This window comes from Polypterus senegalus, chromosome 12 (assembly GCF_016835505.1).
Source record: "Polypterus senegalus isolate Bchr_013 chromosome 12, ASM1683550v1, whole genome shotgun sequence".
Taxonomy (NCBI): Eukaryota; Metazoa; Chordata; class Cladistia; order Polypteriformes; family Polypteridae; genus Polypterus; species Polypterus senegalus.
In genome coordinates this window covers 25,423,840-25,450,875 of record NC_053165.1, presented here as the reverse complement: position 1 = coordinate 25,450,875, position 27,036 = coordinate 25,423,840, and the positions used below count along the sequence as shown (strand labels likewise).

Sequence of the window (27,036 nt, the reverse complement as noted above, 5' to 3'; positions counted from 1 at the left end):
CTAGACCGATGCCTACGAAAACGAGAAATACAGGATCGCGTGCTCAAACCCTTCCTAACTTCAGAAGTCTTTTTTTTTTTTTCCTCGACAGCTCCTTTGAAAGGCAAGTGTGCATTGCATCACACGTGTTAAAAGTTGAAAGCAAATATTTGAAATGAAACACTTTAAAAAAAAATCGCATATTGTATTGCAGGATCACAGACGCAGAACAAGTGCCTGGCCGGACACGCCTGAGAACACCGCAGACGCCCGCGCTGACGTCCATCGGAGGTTTCTTTGCATGTCGCCGATTCGAACCTGACTGGCACTAGGACCCGGGCGCTGATCGTCTGCTCTCAACTTGCGACTCGGAGAGTCCCAGGGAGCCGTGCAGTTGCGGATCACTCCCTCACGGATTCGCGACGTAGACTGGCATTCTCGTTCGCTGCTGCCGGCCGCCTCACACCCACAGTGTGCAATGGGAGCCTCTCAGTCCGGACCCGATACGAGGGAGCTGCGGGAGCTGTCCGAGAAGACGGGGTGTAAGTAGTCGGAGTGGGTCCGCGGTTACTCGACTTTTGGGTACCACTTTAGGGTGTCCTCAACCTGCCGCGCACCTCTCTTTATCTTGGCCCGTTTTGTGGAGCTGTCCAGTCCGAGTCGGTTCTGAAACGATTGCTGCTCATTATTTGGGAATTAATTGTCGCCCTCCGTTTATCGCTTTTACTTCCTGATTGACTTTAATTTAAATGTCGCAGGTAAACCAGCTGTGAGGTCTAATTCTGGATTTGCGTCCGGCTTTTGTGAAAATGTCAGTAAATGGAGTGTTTAGCTGAGTGGAGGGGAGAGGAGAGATGTTTGTTCCGTCTGAGGCATTTTAAAACCAAAGAGCGCCACAAAAAGCGGGAGTAGATAGCGGAGTCAGGACTTCAAGACATTGTGTTGGATATTCAAACTTTAACTTTCTCTGTCTTGTTTTTTTCCCCACTTCAACTTGCTATTAAAGTTATTTTCATTACTTTTCCAATTAGAGCACCGTCAGGTGAAGTGACTTCCTCATGGTCACACACACTGTCAGTAGTGAGATTTGAACCCAAAGCCTCAGGGTTTGAAGTTGAAAGCCTTAAGCAGTAGGGCACACTGCCAGCCTTAAGCAGTAGGGCACACTGCCAGCCTAATAAGTAAGTAATGAGTCTTGTCCAGTATCCTGGCCCACTCGCTAGCACTGATCACTGGAGAAACACTCACCTGCAGCGGGTGACCTGCCCACCCCTTACACCTGTTGGTGGGCTATTCATCCTTATGGCACAAGTAGAACTGTATTGTGTGTGCAGATCTAGTGTATCGCCATCCTGCTCCCCTCCCTCCATATTTAAAGAGCAAGTCATTTATGTTGATGAAATCAAAGCTGTTTGTTTTGTGGCGTAATTTTTTTTTTTTTTTTTTAGTGAATGGCTTTTTTATTTTTGAACTTTTAAAAGCATCCAGAAAATAAGTTAACATGAAAATTTTCTCGTAAAGGTTGTCTGTTTTGTTCAAATGTTCAATGCCCTCAGTCCTATTGTCGGGTTCAGTCCGATTCAATTTACAGTCAATCGGAAACCCTTTAGCTGGAGCCTGCCAAGTCTAACGGAGCAGAGAAAGTCGGCCATTCTTTAGGAAAGAGCAGCAGATAGACACAAGGACAACGACGGCAGCCTTTTATTTCATTTTATGCTTTGGAGTATTCACTTTTGGGCTGGGGAGACCTCTCTGCGTAGCCTGCATGTTCTCTGGTGTTTCCAGTCTCGCTCCGCTCAGACTTGGTATCATCTGTCTTTGCGCTCTTAAACTGAGTTTGTGTGCCTAGCGATGTGGTCTTATGATCCCCCAAACTTAGGGGTTTGAATGGAAGCACATTTAAATGGCGGTTCACTTTACTCCAATCCTGTTTGTGAGGATGATGAAGGTTATCCCTGTATCCATGGGTCCATTTCAACAAGTTTCCTTAATGAAGGCAAATGATGCCAGGCTTTTTGTTTACGGACCCACCACTCATGCCCTCATATTGTAGAGTTGCAGTAAAGATGGATTTGTAAAATCCTAATGGGACCCTAACTCCCATTCACTCCAACTGCCGGCAAGACTAATAACAATGCATGCAGAACAGGGACAGCGGTGAACACTCGCCAGAACAAGGCCTGGCACCCCAATCGCCTCCAATCATACGGGTGGTCTTCTCTCCTGTTTCTCCACTACCTTGCTAGGCAAGCCCACTGAACTCCCAACTCCAAGATTACCTGGCTGAGGGAAGGAGGTTTCTTTTAAGGCGTAGCTCTCGACTAGCAGTGGTGCTGGGTTATCCCTCCCTTTTGGGAGAGCCTATAGCCATCTCATTGAAGAGGATGGTCCACCCATATTTCACTGGTAACTGGAAGAGCTTCCTACTGCTCCCATGTGGCTGGGAGGACTAATAGTTGCTTTGGCCACCTTTACTACTCCATCCAAGACGACCCCTCCATCTCTCAGATAGGACACTGGGCACGGGTCCCACCCAAGCTACAAACGGATGGAAAGAACTCCTTCAGGACCCTGCTGACCTTCACGCTGCATGATAGAATAGCTTATGCCTGGTGGGACTAAGGGTCTATCATTGAGTTTGAATGAGCAACAAATTGGAAACATTTGGGGAGATCCAAGGAATGTACACTGATGATCTCCCTAAAAACGGAGCAGCTTTAAAGCCCTAGAGCAGAAACTTTGACAGAGTGGGCACTAAATTATAATCAATGGCAACAGTCATGAGCGTTGTTCACTGGTGGTAGGTACCTACTGGCCCATTTGTAAAGAACTGATAAGAACTGATAAGGCGCCGTTGATAACAAGCGTATCGGCTGCCCTTGCAGTTCCCTTTCTTCTCCTCCTCGTACATTAACACGACTGAGAAGGTTCCTGTGTAGGCATTCATATTTAGCAGAAGGGGCTGTTCATGCACTTCTGTTGATGTGGAAAGCCCCCACAGGATGAATTTCAGGTCCTTTAGGACAACTTGCATGACACTCAACAGGTACGCTGAAGTAGTAATGACAATATCCACTCTGTCACACAACAGATGCTTTAGAAGAAGACGGCTGGCTGATTGATTGATTGATTGTACTTTGGCAGGGAGTCGTCGGTTGTGTTTCACTAGACTCGAAGTGTTAACTTCACCCATTACTTTGCTACTTTATTTTATTTTTTAAGAACCGAAAATCACCTGTCACACAATCTCACGTCGATATGCAAGTGTTCCTTAGAACGTAAATGTTTTGATCTAATGGTGTCCAACATTTGTCACCGCTAGAGAGAGACACGTTTGGAGGTGAGCCCTAAAGTGCCCGCACCCATCACGTTTCCCCACAGCCACCTCACATTCATCAGGGTGCAAATCCATTTTAACTGGTGACATGCCCGAGTCCCAAGTGCTGCTGGGAAAGAGTCGTCCTCAGCCCTGGGCCTGTCCCAGTTACCAAGAGATCATACTCTTCCACCCACCTGGTAAAGCTCATGCTAGGATACTGGAACAGACACTCCTTCCAAAAGTTGATCCACGCAAATTGTGTCCTAACAATGAAACCAACTCCTGGATTAACTCATTGTTCTTGCACCGATCCTTGACGGGTCCAGGGGGTTTACGGCCAGGTACCTTCTGGGCTGCTGCTGTTGTTGTGGCATCTGGAGTCTGAATTTGTGGTCGGAGAGTTGTGTTCACATACTTGGTATTAAGTCCGAGCCATTCAGTATGAGTGTTGGACCAAAGGTGCAGCTTGTCTTTTTGCTTCTTTATGACTTTTCCTGTTGAGGACATCAAGGTGTAGCTGAATTTGGGAGGGGATGTCTGAGCTTTGCAGATGATGATGTCAGCAGGGTGTTTATCTCGGGTGTGCACAGTAACCGTGGTCAGCTCCTTCAAATCTGAAATTGTGGTGCCCTCCAGGTCAGGGGTGGGTAGCTGCCCCAAAATGGAGGAGTTTAAGCACCTTGGAAGGGAGTGGGTGTTGTGAGATTGACCAGCAAGTCACGGCAGCTGTAACAGTTTTGCAGATGTTATACTAGACCAGTCTATGAACAAGGCGTTCGATTTACCGTACATCATCAGTCTACGTCCCTAAAGTCACGTACGGTCACCAAAGGAATGAGATCTTGAGTACATGCCACCACATCCAGGTTCCTGCACAGGATTGCTGGACTTGCTGTCCATAATGGAGTGCAATGGGAGGTCCTCAAAGCAGATTGGGAGCAGCCCAGATGATTTGAGCATCTAGTTAGGAATCCTATGGATGCCTCCCTGAGGATGAACAAGGCGCACCCCCCTGGTTGAGCAGGACATGCTTAATGGATTGCTTGTCCCGATGGTCCTGGGCATTTCCCAGTTAGAACTTGCGGAGGATAGGGAAGCCTGGCCAGCCCAGCCTAGCGTGTTGCTGCTGCAGCAAACCTTACTAATGCAAATGGGGATGGTGATATGATGGGCACCAGAACAAGATGGGTACATTGCTAGAGGTTTGTAAATGCGTAGAAGTCGGGACACATTATAGCACCGTTTATTTTGACCGGCATCTCCTTATTGTAGTGGTTATTATTAGAAGAAAAAACTTTTTTTAATAATTGTAATTTTGTTTAGCATACGGCAAAAATATTTTTTACAATTACTCTCATACTGCATTGCCAGAGCATAATAATAATAATAATAAAGTCTGCCCATCATGTGGTGTCTTTTTCTTCCCTGGATCCTCCTTCTTGAGAAATATTCTCGTGGGTTTCGTTTTACATTTTGTCTAGAAATAAAGGTGGGATGAAGTTTATTGCTACGAGGTTACGCAGAATGACTGCGAGTGTCAACTTGTTAAAGTCCGGGGACCATCAAGAGCGAGTGCTAAAATTGCATGATGCCACGTCTGACTCCTAGCTATGCCCTGCCCTGCTTTCCTATCATCATCACGCCAGCTTGTGATGTGCCAGTGCGTGTTTCCTAGTGTAAAGTAAGTTTTTAACTGGCCTTGGTGGCACTACAGCCCTAACCCTGTACTGCGAGGGTAACCGCAGTAATCCTTTGCGTGTCGTCGTCATGATGGAGCGGACGCTTCCAGAACAGACCAGGCGACGAGTGGCGTGCTAGTCCTCCTGTTATACTTGGCTAGCTGCTGCCGCAGGTTAACAGATTTGCTTGGGGTCACGCAGTGTGCCAGGGGCAGCGATCGAACCAGCATCCCTGTGGTTTACAGTGCAGGTCCTTGGGCGTTAAGGCCTGGTGAGAGCTTTGTAATGCAGTAGGCGCGCTTGTGTGTCTTTTATCACACAGACAGCCTTTACTTCGGAGGAGCAGCATGCCCGATCGTCCTTGAATCACAAAGAGCCCCTAATTAGTTTAGAACTGAGAGCCTCCATTAGAGCTGGAGGGCCGCCATTTCATTCTGGAATTCTTCCAGTGCGAATTGGCATTAAGTGGACATGAACAGTAGCAGAACCAAGCAGCTGGCAGTTGGGAGTTAGGCAGACAGTTACGGCTCAGGACAAGTTATGGATGTGTGCTGCTTCTCCGCTGGGCAGGAGAAAGTGGATCACACTGCAGATTTCTGTTTAGGGGTGTCCTAAGATGTTGCGAGGTGGGCTTTATGTGGGGTCTGGTGAGGTTGGTGGCACCAACAAGCTGACCAGGGCTGACAAGACTAAAAGTGACCTCCTTAATCCACTGGCCACTTTTTGAAGCTTCTTGCGCCGGAGTGGTGTCAAGTCTGAGAGGTCTGCACCGCGACCGTCTCCTCCAGTGTTAGCGTGGCGTCCATAAGGCGTGGGCAGCCCTCAGGGATGAAGGAGGTTAGAGGTTGCCAGCTTAGCCCTGCTTCTGATCTGCACAAAGAGTCCCGCTGTGTAACTTTAGGGTGGTGTAGGCTGAGCGAACATTAAAGTTTGTGAGAAAACAAAGTGGTTGCTCCACCAAGATGAGACTCTGGATAACAGCAAGCTGGGGCCTGCCCAAGGCCCCGGGCCACGATGTCCCCTCGCTGGACGCTTAGAGCTTGTAACAAAGGGCAGAGGCGGCAGCACAGCGCGCCTTCAGTGTGGCGTGTGGCCCTTCTTATCTTTCATCTCTGTGCCGTGGGTGCGTCATTTGTTTAGCTGACTACGGGGAGGGTAGGAGGCGTGGTGGTCCCTTAACTGTCCCTTGAGAGCCGCTGTATTTATCACTGCCGTCTTTCCTTTTTCATACTGTATCATGTCACGTGCCGCCATTTTGGTGTAAGATTTCCGACCCACACGTTGCTTTACCACCCTGGTTGAGGTGTTTGTCCACTCCCAGCTCCAGAGTCCAACCTGGTCACTCATTATGTGGAGTCTTTGTTCCCATCTGGTCTCCTTCTTGCAGTTAAAGGAAGATTGAATTGACTCGGTGTGAGCAAGTGTCTCGTGTCCTGCCTTGTGCACAGGGCCATCAGGACAGGTGTATTGTCACGTGAGTGCTCATCAATTAAAAAATAAATAATAATAACCACAACAATAAATCAAATCATTCCAAAAGAAAAGTTCTGGAAAATAAGGAGCTCGAATGTTGAGTGTCACCATTTGGCCGACATGTTTAGCCAGGGTGACTTTCAGCATTTGAGATGCTATTGGTTACATTTCTCTTTTACAGGCAGGTGATGGTGCCAGTAGTGGGATATGAACAGACGACCTCAGTCCAAAGCCTTAACCGCTGCACCACACTGCCTACACACGTTAAGAACGTGAGAAAAAAAACTGGGGAAGTGCCACCAAGCCAGAGGGTGAAGCTGCAAACACCACAACAATGGTGACCAGGGTGGGCTTTGAACCCCATCTAGTGGAGCGAAGTGCTGGGCCGCGGTCATCACAGCCGCAGCAATTTTCACAACTGCTTGTGCTGCACAGACGCACCGTCGCGGAGATTCCCCAGCCGCCTTTATCTTGTCAGAGTTGTTATTGCGCCACACGCTTATCATGTGGTTACTGCAGCTTTCGGTGATTATGAGGAAATCGACTTCCTTCTGGTTTTCTTTTTAGTCTGTGATTTGAAATGTTTTGTAAAGACTGTAATGTTAGCAGACATTTGCCAATAGGTGGAAAACTTAGGCATTTGGATGGCAACTACATTGGTAGCCTCGCCTTGAGGCCAGAGATCTCTGGTGTGTGTTGCTCTGCTTTAGTCAAGTCAGCGTAAAGAGACAGAACGGCCATTTTATGTACACCTTAGGATGCCACATTGTGCACTAATTTGTGCGCTGGCCATTTCTCAATGACACTTCCCAACTGGAAGACTTGGCTGACACACTCAAGGACAAATGCCTTCTGGGAGTTGCCATTTATTTGTTTTCTATAAAATTCTTTCTTGAATTTTCCCCCAGTTTAAATAATGCAAACCTCTTGCCAAATGCATTGGATTGTATTACTACAAATGCTTGTGATGCGCCATCTGGTGGAGTGACAAACACACTACATGTGTCTCTGTTACATGCCATTCATTATGGGAGTCATGTTAGTGTGTGATGCGCCATCTGTTGGAATGTCAGAGACATAAGAGCCGGGCGGACACACAGACACTTATCCCTTTATAAAGGTGGATTGGGCATTCTAAACAAATAATTGCCTTACTACAAATGTTTGATGTGCCATCCGTTGAAATGACAAATTCATTGCATTTTATTACTAGAAATGTATACTATAGAGATACACAGACACTTCTCCTTTCCTTAAGGTGAATTGGGCAATGCAGTGGAAATCCAATAATTATGGAAGATTAAACAGTCTGTGGGCGGTGCGGTGGCGCAGTGGGTAGCGCTGCTGCCTCGCAGTTAGGAGACCCGGGTTTACTTCCCGGGTCCTCCCTGCGTGGAGTTTGCATGTTTTTCGTGTCTACGTGGGTTTCCTCTCACAGTCTAAAGACACGGAGGTGAGGTGCATTGGCGATTCTGAATTGTCCCTACTGTGTGTGCCCTGCATGGGGTTTGTTTCCTGCCTTGTGCCCTGTGTTGACTGGGATTGGCTCCAGCAGACCCCTGTGACCCTGTAGTTAGGATATAGCGGGTTGGATAATGGATGGATGGATAAACAGTCGATTAATACAATAAAACAGAAGCACCCATGGATGTCCATAATAAAAATGAAGAGGTGGGATATCCGCTGTACAGAAAGCATTTTGCAGTAACTTTACCACTGCTGGTTGATGCTTTGTGAACATATATTTTTAATTTTGAAAAAACCAATGCATTAGAAGGAATGTGAAGACACTCCAACTTTAAAACAATGGATTGTTTCTGCTCTGTGAGACAATATGAAGGTTAAAGCCTCTGGCAGAGGTGGTAAGTAAGTGTTTCTTATTTGACTGCCACATTTTAAAATAAATCTGTTTAAAGCACGTGTACATTTAGCCGCAGAGTTTATTGTTTTTTTATGGATGGTTTCTGTGTGAGCAAATTACGTTGTTTTTCACCCAAAGTTTGTAAACGTATTGCTTAGGTTTTGCAGCCTCATTTCTGTTACTGTATAGTGTTGTGTCCACGCTGTTTGTAAAAGGTGAGGGGCTCAATGTCGGTGTCGGTGAAAAGTCTAAACAGCCCAAGCGTTGATTTTCTTACCTTCTGTTCTTTTCAGAGTGGACATAACGCTGTAACTTTGCAGATGCACAGCGACATGACTTTTCAAGGTCTGTTATGCTGTTTTCACCTGAAAAGAAAATCAAAATACAACACATGCAGCCAAACGGGCTCCCTGCGCATTTTCTTTTCTACCATTCAGCATATTTATTTAAAGCTATTTGAGGATAAAAAAAAAAAAAAGTATTCTGGCCCCACCCAGTTATGCAAACTAAGGCCCAATTGGCCAATCAGAGGAGTGATGCTGCAGTTTGGGGGGGTCTCGAAAGGTGTATTTGGGTTGCCTGAAATGGACTAAATCAGTACTGGGTGGGATTTTGACTGTGACGGAGCTGCAACGTGCCTGTCAAATCTGAGGGGGTCTCAAACTCCACGTATTTCACTCCTGGCCACTTCCTCCATTGTCTCAGCAACTTGGATGTGAGGTGTAAAGAGTCGAGACGAGAGGCGCCTCTGGGGCTTATCTGTGAAATGAAATTGCTGTCACAGTCGGCGCTCTGTACAATAACCATAAATGGCCTCCTTCCAGCTTTTTTCTCGTGCTTGTCTGCCATGACGACTGTATGATGTTTGCATTCTACTGTCCGTAAACTAGTTTTGATAACCCTACTTTTATTTTTTCTTAACTTTTTCTGCAGTTTCCATCGACCAGATTGAAAATCTCAACCGGCGATTTCAACAACTCAGCAAAAACAAAGAGAATCTGCGGTAAGTCCAGGATGCCCACCCTGCTGCTCCACAACGAAAGTCTTTCTCGTGTCTAGCCTGCCCATGAGATGCTAAACTTCCGGTTGAACACACAAATTGGCGAGATGTTAATGCCAGATTCACACTCATTACTATCAAGTTTACAGTGAAAATCATACGTGCAACAGGTCGCCACCTCCGTCACCAAGATTAATGAGTGGAACAGCCTTAACTCAAACCTTGTGTCTTCCTTTCTAGAAAAGGCCACCTCACGTTGTAACTTCTGTTGTTGTGGTGTTGTACACTGAAGCACACACTTAAACGATCTTGGGCCACAGAGTGTCGATCAAGACAACAGTGGAAACGACCCTCATAGTCCCACACTGTTAAGCACAGACAAGCCAAGTGACACTGTGAGGCAGGAAGGCTGCGATTTCAAGGCTGGGCTCAGCCGTACCTCCCAGTGGTTTGGCTTTCTGGTGGATGTGAGTCTGGCCTGGTGCACTCCTGACACACCACAGCATAATGCAGAGACTGAAGGTAACCCTGATGGCTTCCCCTGAACCCTAGTGATATCAGTGCCTTAGGTGAAGTCCCATCTCCCTTTTAACATGCGCTCACAAGTATTTTAATATTCCAGTGTGCCCAATTTGATTACTTTTTTTAAGCCATGCCCAGCAAATGTCACTTTACACAAGGGCTGTAGCCCAGTAGCTGAGGTTTTAGGTTACAAAGCATAACGTTGTTGTAACTTCCCTGTGTGACGCAAGTTGTGCCCCAACTCTCCAAGCCATTGTGGTATTAACTTTTGATTTAGGACTTTCTTTAACATGGCTGTTTTTTCCTGCAGAAGAGAAGACTTTGATAAAGTAACGGACCTGGATGTCAACCCCATTAGGGCCCAGATTATCGAGGCCTTCTTCGACAAGCGGTAAGTCCAAGCGCTGATCGGTAGCTTTGTTTCTCATCTCCCTCACTGCAGGATTCCACTAATAGCATTGTGGTTGGAGATCTCATCCTGGCCCATTGACTACTGTTTCTTCTATGCATTATGCATCTGATTTTTAATGTCTTTACAGCCTCTTCCTCTTCCTTCTTTTAAAGTACAATTAGAGTCCCAACCAGAGCTGTTCTATCGATCAGCCTTATCTTTGTCTACTCCAATTTGCAACATGTCTAGTTTTATCATATTAAGATTCTGTTTCTTCCTGTCATCTTTTATGGTCTCCTCCTCCTCCTCCTCATCCTTTCCAAGGATCCCTCTCTTCTTGGCTTTTCAGATTGACTTGTTTTCGTTGTATGGTCTCTCCTTTACCACATCATGTCTTTGCCCCAGTCTTTCTATATCCATTTTTCTTGGTCTCTTCTTCTGATGGTCTTCATTGGCTCCATGTCCTGTGGCAGCTTGAACCGAGAACTGTCCCTCGTCATAGACAGAGGAAGAGCTGGGAAGATGTGGATGTGGTGAAAAGTGCTTTGTGATTTCATTACACAGAAAGGGCTCCAGTAATAATTAACCAAAGTGCAGTGCTCCAAATCTATATAATAAAAGCCCAGCGCGGTGTCCGTGTCCGGGTCCGCGTTCCTTTTGGCTGTATAGCCGCCCCCAGCCCGTCCTCTCTCAGAATTCCTGCTTACCCCCCTCCGTTCTTTCCCCTTTGCTTTTATTTTTCCTGTTCCCGAAAATCTTTTCACAAACAAAAGTAAACAAATAGACACAGCGTCACATTAACGTCTTCTCCCCTCTGCCTATTAAATAATCAATAAAATGAAATAAAAAAATCACGAAAGAAACAGAAATCACAACCTACCCTTACAGCATCCACCGAGCTTCTGGCGTTACAGCCAAACACGCGGTGTATGCAGGTTATGAGGTGTGACGCTAATTAACGCCCGTACTACAACAGATTATATTGTTCATATACTATTAACTATTTACAGGGATCAACTCTTTTGGGGATGTTCATAACAAAAAAAAATTAAAAATTTAATTATAAATAACGTGTGCACTTGAGTATTTCGAGCCCCGTGTCTGAGTCGGATGGTTCCCCTGGTCACCAATTCGTGTGCTTCACTATGCCTTTCCATCTTCAGCTACCCATATGCACTTGTACGGAGGAGACCTTACGGACCAATGCCGAAACGAAACGCAACTAAACCTGCTGCTGCGAGAGAGGACACATTACAGCGTGATCACGAAGCAAAGAGGCAATGGCGTGACAGTCGCTCGCAAGAAACGGACACTCAGCATTCACACAGATTAGCTTAAGGACGCGTCTCTGCCGCACAACGAAAGGCAACTGAAACGCCTACAGAGAGAGAAGACAGATTATGCCGTGATCGCGAAAGAAAGAGGCAAAAGCGTGCCAATGAGACACCCGACGACAGGTCCTTACGATTGCAAAACAACCGTAATATACAGAAACGTACGGTCTCGCAAGAAACTCTGAGTGAACGCTCTCAAACTGACACTCACCACTCACAGACATAAATGTGGTGCGATGAAGGACCCAGTTCACGACTGGCAGCCGCGTTTAAACAGGGAGTCCTTCAACTGTGGTCATCCAATGCGCAGCGTACGCCAAGTTGCTAGTAGTTAAATAATCTGGGGAAAAACAAGTGTGGGTTTGAGGTTAGAATCCATAAAACTACAATAAATAATCCTTAAAACCAAAGCAGTAATCTGGCCAATGAGCCCCAGCCCTTCTTTCTAAAAACCGCTCCCATCCGGGGTAAGCGGAGGAGACGTCCTTCTGACTTTATCTAGGCTTGGGGTCCCAGCAGGGTGCCGTAATGAGCCTCACCCCTTCAGCTCTCAATGCCACTCTTCAGTCTCACACAGCAACCCTCTTCGAGCACCGGATCACTCCTGAAACATCAGGTACACTCCGCCGGAGAGACCCTCTTCAGTCATCTTGAGCTCCAGCCACCCGCCCCACCATGGGGGCTCACTTTCCTGGCTCTACTGCGCTGGTTTCTTCCTTTCGCTTTCATTTTGCATCTTAACCTCCGATCTCTCCTCTCATTTCACTTTGCCTTTTGTTTTTTTTATTTTTTCTATTTTTCTCACTTGTTTCCTACCCAGGCCCCCTTTTACTCACCGATGGGGTGCAGGTGTTGTAATCATGAAACCTGGAGAGCTGACTAGGAAATTGACTGAACCATGGATATCTGAGTGTGGATGCACGGCCAGTGAATCCCAGCATTGAACCCCAGAGGTCTGTTGCATGCTTTCACGTACATCCACACCCACTCACAGCCAGAGCCGCACCATCTCTATTTAGTTACTTAAAAACTGCCCGGTGCTACAGACTCCTCATCCCGCTTTTAGGTGCATCTTACAAGCAGGATCGTCAATCTTTTCGGCTATTTCTAATGGCCTCAACTCCCTTTTTGTCTTTTCTGCCCTTTTTCTTATCCCTTTTTATCTCTATCCCTGTTCTATTATCTGTTCACTTGGTGATTTCACTTTACCTGCCCATCACTAACAAAGTATTACTCAGGGTGACGCTATCACTCTCTCCCTGTCTCACCGTCCTGAAAGTGAGACGAGACCGAAATCCCAATTGCTAGGATCAGTCACCAGTTCTGTCGCTCAGCCAGTCGCAGATCTGTCTCTCTTCCATTGCCGGTTATCACTGGCCTCATGGGTCTCCTCTGTCTTTTCTCAACGCTCTTCAGGTTCTCGTTACCTTTTGTCATATAAACCGTACCTCATCTTGTTACTTACATCTCTCCACGAATACTCTTTTCATCTGTCTTTTTACTCTCCACATTTTCTTTTTCTCATTTGTTTTTTTTTTTGACTCCTTTTTATGATCCTTTCTGTATTCCCCTCTTCATTAACCCCCCAGGACATCGTTCCTGTGACAATCTTAATTGACAACCTTCTTTTAATGATCTCACCATTGCTTTTCCCTCCTCTCCAAGAGCCAAACTCAATAATCTGTGGTGCTTCATCCTCTCCTCTCCTTTTTCTAACTCCTCTCTGTGATGTCATTGTCATTATTTCCTCCTATTAGCCAGGGGGGCTCATCTCGTCTCTCTTTTTACTCTCCCTCTTTTGTACCTCGTTTTGTCTTCACAATTTCCACCATCTTCTCTCTACTTCAGCCTTCTCCTTATGGTACCATCGTCTCCATGTTACACTCCTCTGTCTCCTAACCCTCACTGTATGCCCTTCACTTCTCCCTGAACTAATCTTGTTCATTCTGTCACCTCGACAATATTTGCACTTCCTATTATCCGTCTGTGGTCTCTCGTCATGAGGTTTTCATTTTCTGTAGGTGTAGGATCTCTTCTATCACCGCATGTGGCTCTTCTTGTCCATCTTCACACTCTCAGTGAGCTCCTTTGCACTTCTCCCCCTGCTACTCACATTCAGGTTGACCTCTCACTTACGTTTTCTCGACTTTAGTACCATCTTTGTTATTTTCCATTTCCTCTTTATGGTCTTGTCTCTCTTCCTCTCATGTTAGCCATTTGGTTTGTGTTGAATTCTTTCCCACAACCCTCACCGCCATACTCCATACAGTGCTGAGTAACTGTGTCTGCTATTCATTTAGAAACTTTGGTGGGACACAAACTGGTCCAGTGGAGGAGATCAACTTTGAGCAGTTCCTCACTGTCATGTCCCACTTTCGACCAGTGAAGACGCGCATGACTGAGGAGCAGATAGCCAGCCTGAGGAAGGAGAAACTCCAATGTAAGAAAAAGCTTTGTGAAACGTTTTGATTGGTAGCTCATGCCCATTGTGCATTTTTGTGTTTTCTCCAACTGCAGAACTTGTCTGTACATTTCAGGTTCGTGAAGAAATCATGACGAGTTGGAGTTTAAATCAGAAAAGGCCAAATTAGCAATATCTTTACCAAATTACATACAGTATCTATCTTTGAACACAGGCATAAATGCCTTATTTTTTTCTATATCTGTCACAGGGCACTCCACCTAAGAATCAAAGTCTTTGCGTAACAAAAGCCAGAGCTTCACAATTTGTTTCTTTGCAATGTCCATAGAGTTTGAATCGCAGCCTGGTCTCCAGCTCCACGGGGTGTAGACTAGTGAGTGAGTGAGTGTGTGTGTGTACTGCAAGGCACTGCCCACTACACGTAACCCCACTCCCCATCCAAATGCCCCGTAGAAAATAAGGCTTCGTTTGTGCTCTGAGTCTGATGAGGATGATGTCCTCCCAGTTGTTCCCAGAAATAAGATCCTTGGCTTCCTTCCACACAAGGTGCTATATATAATCGGGCTGTTAGAAGGTTTAAAACTACGTCCTAATGTGTCTCCCTCTCCTTGGATGAGACCTTACTGCCCAGTAAGCAAAGATTACGAGACCAATCGGCTTCATTGTCAACAACTGTAACGTAACAGGTGACACAATGAGTGAATGCATTGTTATGATACTCCACGATGCACATTGATGCCAACCGTATGATGAATATTAGAACGATGGAAACACGTTAGGTTCTTGTAAAGCTGGCATACTGTAACACGGCTTCTAGTTGGAGGGGGATGTCATATTAAGCGATGTCGGCATTTCCTGAGGATGGCGGATTAGATGACTCTGGGAGAACTTTCCAGCACACTCTCCCGTTTCCAACATATTGTGTTCTTGTTCTTTCTCAGACTTAGAACAACATGCTATCTGAGAGAGCTGGTGCTTACAAAGTTCAGCCGTGGTGGTCTTGGACCTTTTTTTTTTTTTTCCCCCTTACCCCATTTTGTTGCACTACGTGAAATGTCCAACACTAGATGGACGAGTATCTCTTCCGTTTGCGAGGTCCAAAGCATCCCCATTCCTTATACCTCATACAGTACCTGCTTTGTATGCTTTGTACTTGTGGGTCTCCTCACTGGTTGTCTGCTCTCGCATGCACACAAACCCACCTTGTGACCTAAGGCACAATCCAAGGGGTGAGTTGCATGCTGGTCAAGTCACTGGGGATGTGGGACTGTACGCCTGGCGATGGGAGTGTGACATGCCCGTTCCCAACCTGTCGAGGTAACAAAAAATGTAATGGGTGTGGGCCTTTAGCTGGGAGCCCATGGTCTTTCATTTGGGTATTCGGTTGAATCTGACGATCCACTGCTGCCCACCAATGTCATTTAGTTTGTGTGTGTTTCATTACTGAGAACAAACGTGCCTGTAGCTCCTGCTGTTTTCTAACATTTTCCTCTTCACTCTTCACAGTTCTTTTCAACATGTATGATATAGACGCCGATGGCAAGATAAGCCTGGAGGACTACAGACACGTACGGTACCATTTTAAACTGACTTTTGCTTCCGAGTTAGTTTATAAACTAAAAAACGTTTGTTTGCCAGAATAATATTGTTGACTTCATCCTCCCTATCCATTACAATGACTGGGTTGTGTGTTTTGTTTTAAATTGGACTCTTTTTGCTGATCCGATGGGCTGCTTGCCTGAGATGAGAGACCCATTCTGAAAGAGAAAGGACGTCTCGCAGTCTATCTGGGGTGGGTTTGGGGGTTTTACATAAAAAAAGACGACAATAAGAGTGAGCCTCGCTGCATGCCAAGTGAAGTTCCAGTGTTCTTCTTACTTGTGACAGGCACAATGTGAGACTCGCAGAAAGACACTGTCCTCTCGGGAATGCAGGGGAAGGAGCAACAGCCATTGTTCTGTCCGCCTCGCACCCTGTTGTATAATTGGACAGTTAGCCTAAACTCTTTCCCCCTTTTACTACACCGGAGAAGTTTGCTTAACTTGTTTAATGTAGCAACTGGGGGGAAAAGCTTCTTTTCCTGTTTCAAAGCATCCCCATCTACATTAACAAATCAAATTTTAAGAAATTAGGTTTAATCGTAACCTCATTTATTTGAAAATCTACACATCCACTCATCCAAAGGGTGACTCTACAGCGACCTAAAGCAGAAGGTGGCATGGCACTGCCTAACTTTCAAAGTTATTACGGAGTGGCAAACATACAGGCCATAAAGACCTGGACATCGACAAATATTGATGAATACAAACAAGCCTGGTCTGCAATAGAATTAAAATCTTGCAGTACATTATATATATGTATATTCCCTGCTCTAATCCAATTACCCTTCATTCACTCAGAACATGGAGCCAATGTAGGAAGCACTTTTTAAGACAGAGAAGCTCTTATCTATTGCACCTCTACAGGAGGACCACTCTTTTTCACCCTCTCAAACATCCACAATAATTCATGGGTGGGAACTGTCTGAGACTTGTACATCAATAAGGTTTTTTTCATCCTTTGAACAATTAAACTTCAAATTTAACTTCTCATCCACATAATTTGTCCAACACTTTCAAGCTAGAAACTTTGCTAAACTGAACCTGCCCAATTTTCCTAACCTTCCACCTATTTCTTTACCTGAAGAATATTGAAGACTCAGATAGAAGCTCCACAGTTTCTAAAAACTTCCAAACATCCCAGGGCACAATGGGGAAAGGATCTGTCACTCAACATTTCAGGAAAGGAGTGGACGGCAGCCATGCACAGAATACACTCGAGCTCCATAGGTGCAACGCACTCAATTACTCAACTTAAAATTTCTATTGAGCACATTTACTTCATTTAAAATTGTCCAAAATATTTCCATGGCAAGATTCAACCTGTCAACGTTGCAATCGAGCTCCAGCCTCACTGGGCCACCTGTTCTGTGAGTGCGCCAAATTAAACAACATTCTGGACCAAAGTCTTTGCACGTCTATCAGAGAGCCTTGGTGTCACCTGGTGCTGGGCGATATGACGATATATATCGTGGGGACGATAGAAAAGTGTCTATCGTCCTATTTCTCTTCTATCGTTTCTATTGTTTCTAACCCAATTTTATCAATTACTAAAGAAAATATTGCATTAAATAGGCTATGACAAATGAATGATAATGTCTTGTCGCTATGCAATGCATACTCTACCCTTTATATAAGTGATAATCAAGAATAAAAATGAACTTTTCAAAGAAACTCCATCTTGTGGTTTTGTGACAGTTCAGTTAAATGTCACTTCAAAATAAAGTTGCAAAAAAAAGTATGCAATGATATTTTTGTCAAACTTTTCAGAGAATAACTGGAAACGTACTTTATTGTGGGTGGTATATCGTGATATATATCGTTATTGTGATATAAAATAATCCATATCGTGATATATGATTTTTCGATATCGCCCAGCACTAGTGTCACCCATTAATAGCTGTGTTTGGTGGACTCCCAGACGGGCTTAAAGTGGAGGAGGACAGAACACATCGTTATGGCCTCTACCTCACTACTAACACGTAGACAGCTTGCTCAATTCGAATAATCCCACCCACCATCTTTAAGTCAGTGGGCATCTGAAATTGATAAACAAAGAAAAAAAATTCTCACTCTGAGGATCTGTTCAAAACATTTTTAAAATATGGTGGGGAAATGAGTTTTTGCTGCTAGTTGTATTATACACAGAAAAGTAAAATGATGACACCTTGAGTGGCAATGAACCGAAAACAAATGGCTGTATAAACAGAACTATACATCTTCCTACCAGTTCCTACTGATAGCATCAACTGATGGGGACAAGTAAAAGGATGGCTAACATATTTAATTACCATAAGACCAGTAGGTGGCAGCATTCTAATTAACAAACTGAGATGTATTTCACATTGTTCACCATTATCTTGTGCTATTAGTCTGGACGCAGTATGTCTTCACCAGTGAAGGAATGGAGTGCTGACAGGCACCATCTCACCACCTCACTATCCCTTCTAACACGTACTTTTTTTTTTTTTTTCCCCCTCCAGCTTGTGGAGGACCTGTTATCTCGAAACCCGCACTTAGGAAAAGAGTCTGCATCGGTCACGTCCATCGCGGATGCTGCTATGCTGGAAGCAGTGACCATCATTAAGGGCCAAATGGTGAAGTATCTTTTATCGTCACTAATTGGGTTTTCTTATTTATGTTTAAATAAAATATTCACTGTGAGCCAACACCAACAAGGAATCCCTTTCTCTATTCTGCTTTGACACTTGTTGTGTTCTGGTCCTGCTGTGTGCGTTATTTTGTTTTCGGTTTTGCAAAATTAGAACTGGTATGTGTTTGTCATCGTGTACGTCACCAGGGGGACACCTTTACTGCTTTAGTTGGGTTCTGTCACCCAGACTCTAAAAGCTACAAACACACTTCTACGTTTTGATTCAAAAATCTCCTTCACACATCGTTTAGTGATGTATTTGTGTTTATACCAAGACATCTGCATACACTAGGCACGTCCGTTGCATAACTGGGCACACACTGTCACAATTCAAATTCAGCCTGATTTGCAGTTGCCGACTAATTTTCCGAGTCTGAATTTAAGCTTCCTTGGCCTTCGTTTTACGCAGCAGGAGAGCACTTGTCATGCCCATTTCATTTTATGGTTGGGCTTTATGGATGGTCCCATCATGTCAAATTTCAGGCAGTTGTCTTGTAGTGGTGTCATAAGACGATTTTCTGATGCAGTCATCAGATTTCCCAGAATTCATTGTGCAGTGACCAGAGCAGGTGTGCATTATACACAAATAATCTGAGCAACCCAGTTATGAACTTGGAGTTCAAAGTATCAAAAATAGTTCCAAAAATGCCCACCAGGGAGAGTTACCATCAAACCTCAGGTAGATACATGGGCAAACACAGGAACTTCGTAAAATAAAACATTTATTTCACAAAAAGACATTGTGAAGCTCTGCAGAGCACAAAAGGCATACATACTGTATGTACTTAAAAAAAAAAAAAAATTGTGGAATAACAATTACAGTGGAGTACTTAATTATACCGTTACACTCACAGTCAGTGCGAGGTAATAACGTCTACAGTAGTCACTCTGTCACTGTACTGGTAATTCATTACATGGAAAGTACAGCATATTTGGGACACCTAATCGAAAGTGGATACCAAACAGATGGCTGAGATTGGGTGGGATTTCCACTACCCCGTTTCCCATACCCCCGCAGTTTCCTCAGGTCCCAGTTTGTGGCCTTGAGCGACTGCTTGACAGTGACAGGTGCAAAAACAATTCAACACGATTTTGTTTTTTTGTACCAGTTATTAATCACTCATTCCAAACAGCAGTTGTACCGAAGTATTAATTATAAATGTTTTTGAAATGACTCAATTTTTTTTATATAAACTCTGTTCCAATACAGTCTACACAGAGTCTCAGAGAGGGAAAAAAAAAAAAAGTGGGACCAATTTACTGTTTGATTCAGTCACCATAAATACTTGCGTATAAATCGGGTCTTGAAACCCAAAAAATCTATCATAAAATCAGACCCTGACTTATACGCCCGTTCAAAAATGTGACACTTATCTCTCTATTATAAAAAAAAAAAATCCTGTGGGAGGGAATGACTAACTAAGTCGATACGTGATCTTCACATTAAGATCACGGAAGACAAATAAAAGAATGGCCACGGAGCGTCTCGCGGGGATATAGAACATGAGATCCTTGCAAGACACGCCCTACTTAGAAGCAATATCAGAGCATGGCCAGCAAAATAAAATCCGTAGTGTAAAGTCACGCAGCACACACAGATACAGGGGTCTCAGTGCATATAAAATGTATAAAGGACAATATGTTATAAATGAAACGTCGATTGCTAAAAGATCGCATTATCGCAAACAAAAGGAAATTAATCATCAGGACCAGGTGTAATTGGGAAAAAAAAAAAAGCAGGACAAAGCGAGGTCAGAAATAAAAGGCAAAGAGCAGAAAACAAAGTCTTTTCGCATTCGCATCATCCAATACACAAAACGTAGATTTACACAATAATGGACCATACGCTATGAGAATCTGTGGTCCCGCAACAGTTAAGGCAACGGCAAGTTTAATTTCAAAGAAAACACAATTCGGTCAGCTGTATATTTATGATTACGGAGAAGCGATCACAACGCGAGCAGCAGAGACACGAAGTGGCAAAAAGGACAGCGGCTGTACAGAATTTAAAATGATCGACGCTGCCCCTCCTTCACAACGTGAGCAGCGTTATACGTCCTGCGAGAAAGAGATTTAACCACACCCGGGGCCGGAAATAAAGGACAAGTATTGTTTTTACAATGTCACGTGAGACCAGGCAGTGAGCCATCATTTAAAACAAGTCCACGGACATCTAACCTAGCAGTTGTTGGATTGCTTTTGGCAGACAGGCATCATGTGCTCCCACAAATCCTGTCATTCATTTCTTTTTAAATTGACACAAACTGTACCAAAATTGAATGTACGACACAAATAGGCACCATTTAATTTTGGCATGGATAGTCCCCTATAAAAGTGTGCATTACCTTGTGATTATTTTCAGGGGTAGGAGGCTGTGTCCACCATATGGGACTGCACCACTTCCTGAAAGTTTTAGTGATTTGCTTGTGTGTCCTTTAAAGGTAAGCCATTAACAAGTTACATTCTTTACCTCTTGAAATTAAACGTGTCTCCCTTGTTCTAGGAGCCTCACCAAGTCTATGAAGGAATGACCTTTGAAGATTTTGTGAAGGTAAGTTTCTCTTCTCTACATGAAAGCCATTTCAAAGACAAACACAGAATGACCAACCTGAACCTGCCAGCCCCAATGATTTGGATCACTATGAGTACGTTCTTCCTTCGATCTTTGACTTACTCGTGAGGTCTCATACACACAGGCCCAAACACGTGGGCGAGTAGGGTGCTGCACCCTTACTCCAGTGTATGACAGTCAGCTGCACATGCTTCATGTCATACCTTGCTTGGTCCACATCCTGTTATCCATTAAAGTAGGTCTGCCAACTTAGGCCTTAAAAATTGAAGTCTACATCTGTACTTGATACATTCAAAACCCCGCACCGCCACTTCTATTAATGCTCCTGAAGATTTAGGGACACACTAAGCGTAAATCAGAAAAGGTTGGTTCTTGCCAATAAACATCAGATTAATTAAAGACTCTTCTTTCTTCCTTCACTACATCTGAACTTCACCAAACTGGACAGAAAACAGAAGAGGTGATAACCGTCTTAGGAGAACGCGATTTAATGTGAACAGTGGGGTATTGTACAAATATATCATATGTCTTGGACCTTTAATCATTGTACAGTTGCCCACCACCACCAGACACATACTGAGCCCAATCCTTGTTTCATTACCCACCCACACAGGTCGATCTTAATCATTTAACAGTTCCAGGAGCTGCCATAGTCTCTTGTTAGTAGATTGTATTGGTGTGCCACCTTCTGCAAATTGTTCACATAACCTCAAGCCGTTGAAGTCCTCTCTCTTTACACACGTATACAGGTTTCAAGCGCAACCTGAAAGCAGAGAGTTCCTATGAAATCGTTTGTAAGCCAAAATGGTGTAAAGCCAATTACCATTTAATTATATGGGAAAAGACTTTGGACCCCCAAAAGATAACCAGCCAAATAATAGCAAAGAACACGTTAAAACTAAAAACAGCACCAGCACATAGTAAATCCGGAAGTGACATGATCAAAACGCACTCATATACAGTAGAAATAAAGCTTGTACAGTATAGTATCACTTATCTGAATCGGAAAGACTGAGAGCACACTGGTAGAGGTTGGGATGGTGGGTGGTACAGGATACTGGCGTGTAGAGGAAGAGAGTCCTTCATTAACCCTTCATTACTTGGGTGGGGTGTTGCACACCCCAGTTGCCAAAGTTATGCGTATTTCTCATAGATGGCGCAACGTGGAGCTTTGATGCCTTGAGTAGCTGCAAGTTGAACGTATTGCGCATACAAGAGCGAGCGTCAGTCGGAGGTGGACCCTTGAGCTGATAACGTTGTATTACGTTGTTCTGGGTGTTTAGCACCCCACCAGAGTAATCCCATGGAGCAGGGGTCCTCAATCTCAGTCCTGGAGGGCCACAGTGGCTGCAAGTTTTTGTTCTAACCCAGTTGCTTAATTAGAAAGTAATTCTTGCCAACAATTTAATTTCATGGCTTGTTAGTGCTTTAATTCTGCTATGTCAGGTCATTCTCATATCATAGATTTTCTTCCCCTTTCTAAGGATAACATCCAAATGATTTGAAGGCTAAAAAGGAGGAGTAATTCTCAGTCCTTCACTTTTTTCTCTTCACTTTCCTTCCAAGTATTTAATCAAACCCAATACTGCATGATAAGCACACACAGGTGTAAATGGTAACAATCTAAATGGAGAAATGGTTGGTCTCTTTTGCAGTTTGCATGTTATTGCTAATTAGGAGCAATTAAAAACTAAGAATACAGCTGTTTAAGACTAAAATGAGCAATAAGGGTTCAAAATCATAACGAGCGAGACAACTAAAGTGAAGCAGAAGTGTTACTTGAGCAATAAGTGCTTCTTATTAAGCAACTGGGTTGGAGCAAAAACCTGCAGCCACTGCGGCCCTCCAGGACTGTGATTGAGGACCCCTGCCATAGAGTAGCATTGGTATTTCACACCCCACCTGAGCATTGGCGAATGACATTTTTACGGTAAGCTTTTGTCGCTGGGTTCCGTTTATAGCTTATTTGCTTATGACGAAATTCCACCGTTTACAGATGAGTTACGAGGAAGCCCAAGATAGGCTTGTCAGACTTTTGGACTTTGTTCAAGAACAACTTTGCCGAAGACAGGCCAAAAGTTCTCATCTCAGCAAAGAGATGCAACTGAAGCTCAAAAGAACAACTGGAGAAAGTTCTGCTGCGAACCCACCACCAGAAATGAAACCAAAACAGGCAAGGTATGAGGAATGTCCAAGGAGTAAAGACAGAAAAACAAGATTTCAGTGCCATTCCTGCAGTAAATACATATGCATGGAACATTTGGTTCCAACCTGCAATCAGTGCACCACAAGTTCCCAACAAACACCGGAATAGTGGAACTTTCCATGAAGCTGTGAATGAACTGTGACCACTTTTGAAATAGACAGAATTAATGTATACTAGCCAACCCACGGCGTACCATACGAAAATTAACATTTGAAAAATCGGTAATGTAATAAATCAGCAAGAAAAGCAACAATGTAACAATGGTGTATAATCCACCAAGACACCCGACCACGGTAGTAGCGAGGTGGGAGGGGGGTGTGCACAAAGGGTAGTGACGCAACCAGTGGGAGCGTATGAGTCGCACTTAGTGGGAATTCCACGTTTTGCAGCCCGAATGGGGTTCAACGGCTTACCCACGCCTCTCTGCGCCGGGTAGACACACGCTCAATCTCATGAATAATTATTTATTGAATGCTAAACACTTCTGGAAAGACACAGTTGTCTAAAACAGGTTGGTGTGAGAATACAACAATAAGTGAATGAAAAGATGGAACTCTGGAGAGAGCAAAATACAACACAATAGTGAACCCGCGGCATAACAAACGCCGCATAATTATTTATTGATGGTTGAACACTTCTGGAAAGACACGGTTGTCTAAAAAGGGAGGGTATGAGGATACAACAGAAAGTGAATGAAAAGATGGAACTCTGGAGACAGCAACATATAATTGTCCATGAGTGAAGAAGACACATGTTTGTCGCGGATGCGAATTGCTGTATGTAGGGTGTAAAACACTTTGCTATGCTGCACGCAGTCGTGCGTCGTAACCGAAAACTCTGTTTTTAAAGACTGCTTACTTCATTGTGTTTTAACCGCAGTGGGAAAGGATTGTTTTAAGGATCCCACGGGATTTCACCTCCGCGAGAAACTTGCCTCTATGAACAGTCAACGTAGCTCGGAGGTGCCAGGAGTTGGTGGGCGTGGCTCCTTCCTGCGTAAGCCGTAGGTGTCTTACTTGTCGGCGGCTCAGCTTTCCATGGTTGTCTTGCCTTGGTGAATTATATATATAGATGGTAAAGAGACATGAACCTTTTTTTCATTCTCACCTGTAATTATTGAAAAGGAAATTTTACACTGATTTTGTAAACATGAAAAGCCACAGAATGCTACATGTCCTAGTAAAGATTAATTAAATGTATTTAAAATATTTCTTACTGTCATTTCTCCATAAATAACAGTGGGGTGCAATACACCCAAGCCGAGCACTTATGAGAGTTCACGAAACCCGAGTAACGAAGGGTTAACATCTCATCGTCGTCTGAATCCATCAGAGCAGACAGGACCACCGATGTTTACGCCTTCTTCATTGTCAAAGGTGGAGGTTCACGGCCTCCTGTGGCTGATGTGGGAGGCTTTAAATAGGACAGAATACTGGACTGCGTAGCCTCATCCAGTTCTTTGTAGACACTCAAAACATCCTGCAAACCTGCCCTAAACCTACTTGCCCTTTTAAAATTAAAGACATACTTTTACTTCTACACTGCAGCACTATCAAATGGTCCCGAAAATCTCATGCAACTGCTGCACGTTCAATTTGAAGGAGACTTCACTTTCTATCGCATGTGGTTTCAGTTCATATCCTTTCCTATTGAAATTGCATCAGCTCTTTAACTGTCAGTTCTTGTTCATGGGATACCAAAACTCCTTCAATATCTCAGTTAACTTCCATAAAATAAATGAAGATACTGTAAAGCTCTCCAACATAGGTCAGTGCTGTGGCGGATTGAGGCTGAGTGTACTTCTGTGGAGGGAGCTTGGCGAGCAGCCCGACTTGCAAGAGTGGTGCCAAGCTCTGCTATTGCTGCTAGGGGCACGTGCTCACTTTAGAGCGGCTTGCTTTTTTAGTAAAAGTGAAGATCCTTATTAGATAGTGAAAACCGGTAGGTGGAGTGGTGGCTCTGAGGCTAGGGATCTACACTGGCAATCAGAAGGTTGCCGGTTCGAATCCCGTAAATGCCAAAAGGGACTCGGAGCTTTTGGGCCCTTGAGCAAAGTCCTTAACCTGCAATTACTGAGCGCTTTGAGTAGTGAGAAAAGCGCTATATAAATGTAAAGAATTATTATTATTACTTGATGTAGGTCTCATGTAGCGAAGTGGCGTAAAAACCAACTTGTAAAAGGCAGAGGACGGCCGTGTGTGTTTATGTAGACCTACCATATACGTAATCTCTAGACCTACAGTGTGTGTATGGATACAGTCCATCCCTAAATCTCAGTCTATGCAGATTACATTACAGCAGCCCATGACTTGGCTACAGCGATTAGGAATTTTTAACAGTTAGAAACAGTAACCAAGAGCCCAAACCTATACTATAAAACTTAAAGTTTCACTTGTATTTCAAATGAAATGATTTCTATTCTGTGAGTGTGTGGCGGACCATTGGCTTGCTCTAGGCTGTGGCTCCCTCTGACCTTGAACCGGATTCATGACAGTATTTCTAACATGATGCCTTCTTCTGAGGACGGTACACAAATTGCCAAACAAGTCTTCATATCCAGGACTGTGATGATGGAAAAGCTGGGCCCAGAAAATGAAGAGAATGAACCCCGTTAAGTTCAAAGTATCAATGGCACCTACTGGTCAGGTGGTAATGGATGAGGCGTAGGAGTTGGGTAGAGTTGTGTGTAAATGTTTGGGCACCCCAGGTCAAATGACATGTTCTGTTGGTTTTATAGGTGAAAAAAAGGAAAGCTCAAAAGGGTGTCCAAACATTTCAACAGGACTATACGATTTATGCACACAGCTTTGTGCACATTTCATAACTGTAAATTTACGGATGTGTGTGCTGGTGACTCAGAAATGAAAAAAAAAAAACCACAAGGCCTTATCTCCAATCCCCTCAGGAGTGACTCATTTTTATTTATGTCCATACAAATGCTTTTGAAATACTGAGACCTTGACAGTGTTGTGTCATGTTTGTTTCTTGATTATTGTTTCCCTTGTTTCTTAAGCTAGCTGTATAATGGAAAGAAAAATGATTCTAACTAACCTGAGGCTGCACTGCCATTAACACAGCCAGGACCCCTCTTGTGGTCTTTTCAGCCATTTTCTTTTCCTTTCACAGATATGGGAGGGCATCGACATAGAGACAAAGATGCATGTCCGCTTCCTCAATGTGGAAACGCCACACTTCTGCAAGTGACTTCCGAGGCCAAAGCGCTGCACCGATTGGACCCTCACCCCTTTTGTTTTATTCTCAAGGATTGAAAAACCAATGAACATGGTTACTGACTCAGGACATACAAACAGAGTTGTTGCGCCTTTGGGCTCTTAAGCTCTTTCAATGTGTCGGGAATTAACGTGCATGTAACAGCTGCTCGCCTATCCTTGTTTTCTTGTTTAAGGGGATAACGGATGAAGATGACTTCATTGACAAATGCTGAGCAGATTCTCACCTCAGCTTGGTGGCTATACACCAGTCCAAGCTGGTGATTAAATCTTAAATCTTGCCTTGCACCGTTTCATCACAAGCAGGTTGGTTTCCGTAATTGTACAATGCTATTATAATGTTGAATAGCCTCTGAACCCTGGGAAAACTACTGCACCATTTTTATGTTTATTCCTTTTATAGCCAACCTGTGCTGCCACCTAGTGGAGAGAGTGGCACCCAATCCTACGTCAATTGCCAACAATTTAAAATTTTACTCCAGTTACGGTCTTGTGTGCGACTAGGTGGTCCAGGGTGTACTGAAATGCCTATAAGCCCTTCAAATGCAGTTTTCACACCTGTAACGGTAGTAATGACTCAATTTGTATTCTTCACTTTGAAATTATAAAGAAATGCTAAAACCTTTATACTTCTGCCTTTTTTTAAATAGTTATGCTCCACGAAGTAAAAAAAAAATCCATAATAAGATTAAGCAAACGGTAAAAAGGTAGAATACAAAAAGAAAAAGGGAAATGTGAGGACAGATATAATCACGTCGACTGTGGTCTGGGAACAAACGAATGAAGAACCAAAGTCA

At 44.0% G+C, this 27,036-nt stretch overlaps 1 protein-coding gene across 1 annotated transcript; it reads left to right on the top strand.

The window, feature by feature from the left end:
- The first annotated feature begins 318 nt into the window (after window positions 1-318).
- tesca (tescalcin a) lies at window positions 319-26,866 on the top strand. Its single transcript, XM_039771136.1, has 8 exons — window positions 319-521; window positions 9,245-9,314; window positions 10,144-10,224; window positions 13,859-13,998; window positions 15,487-15,548; window positions 18,062-18,175; window positions 20,735-20,782; window positions 26,136-26,866. Exons 1-8 carry the CDS (start codon window positions 458-460, stop codon window positions 26,211-26,213), a joined length of 657 nt encoding a protein of 218 aa, XP_039627070.1. The 5' UTR covers window positions 319-457; the 3' UTR covers window positions 26,214-26,866.
- Window positions 26,867-27,036: the final 170 nt, after the last annotated feature.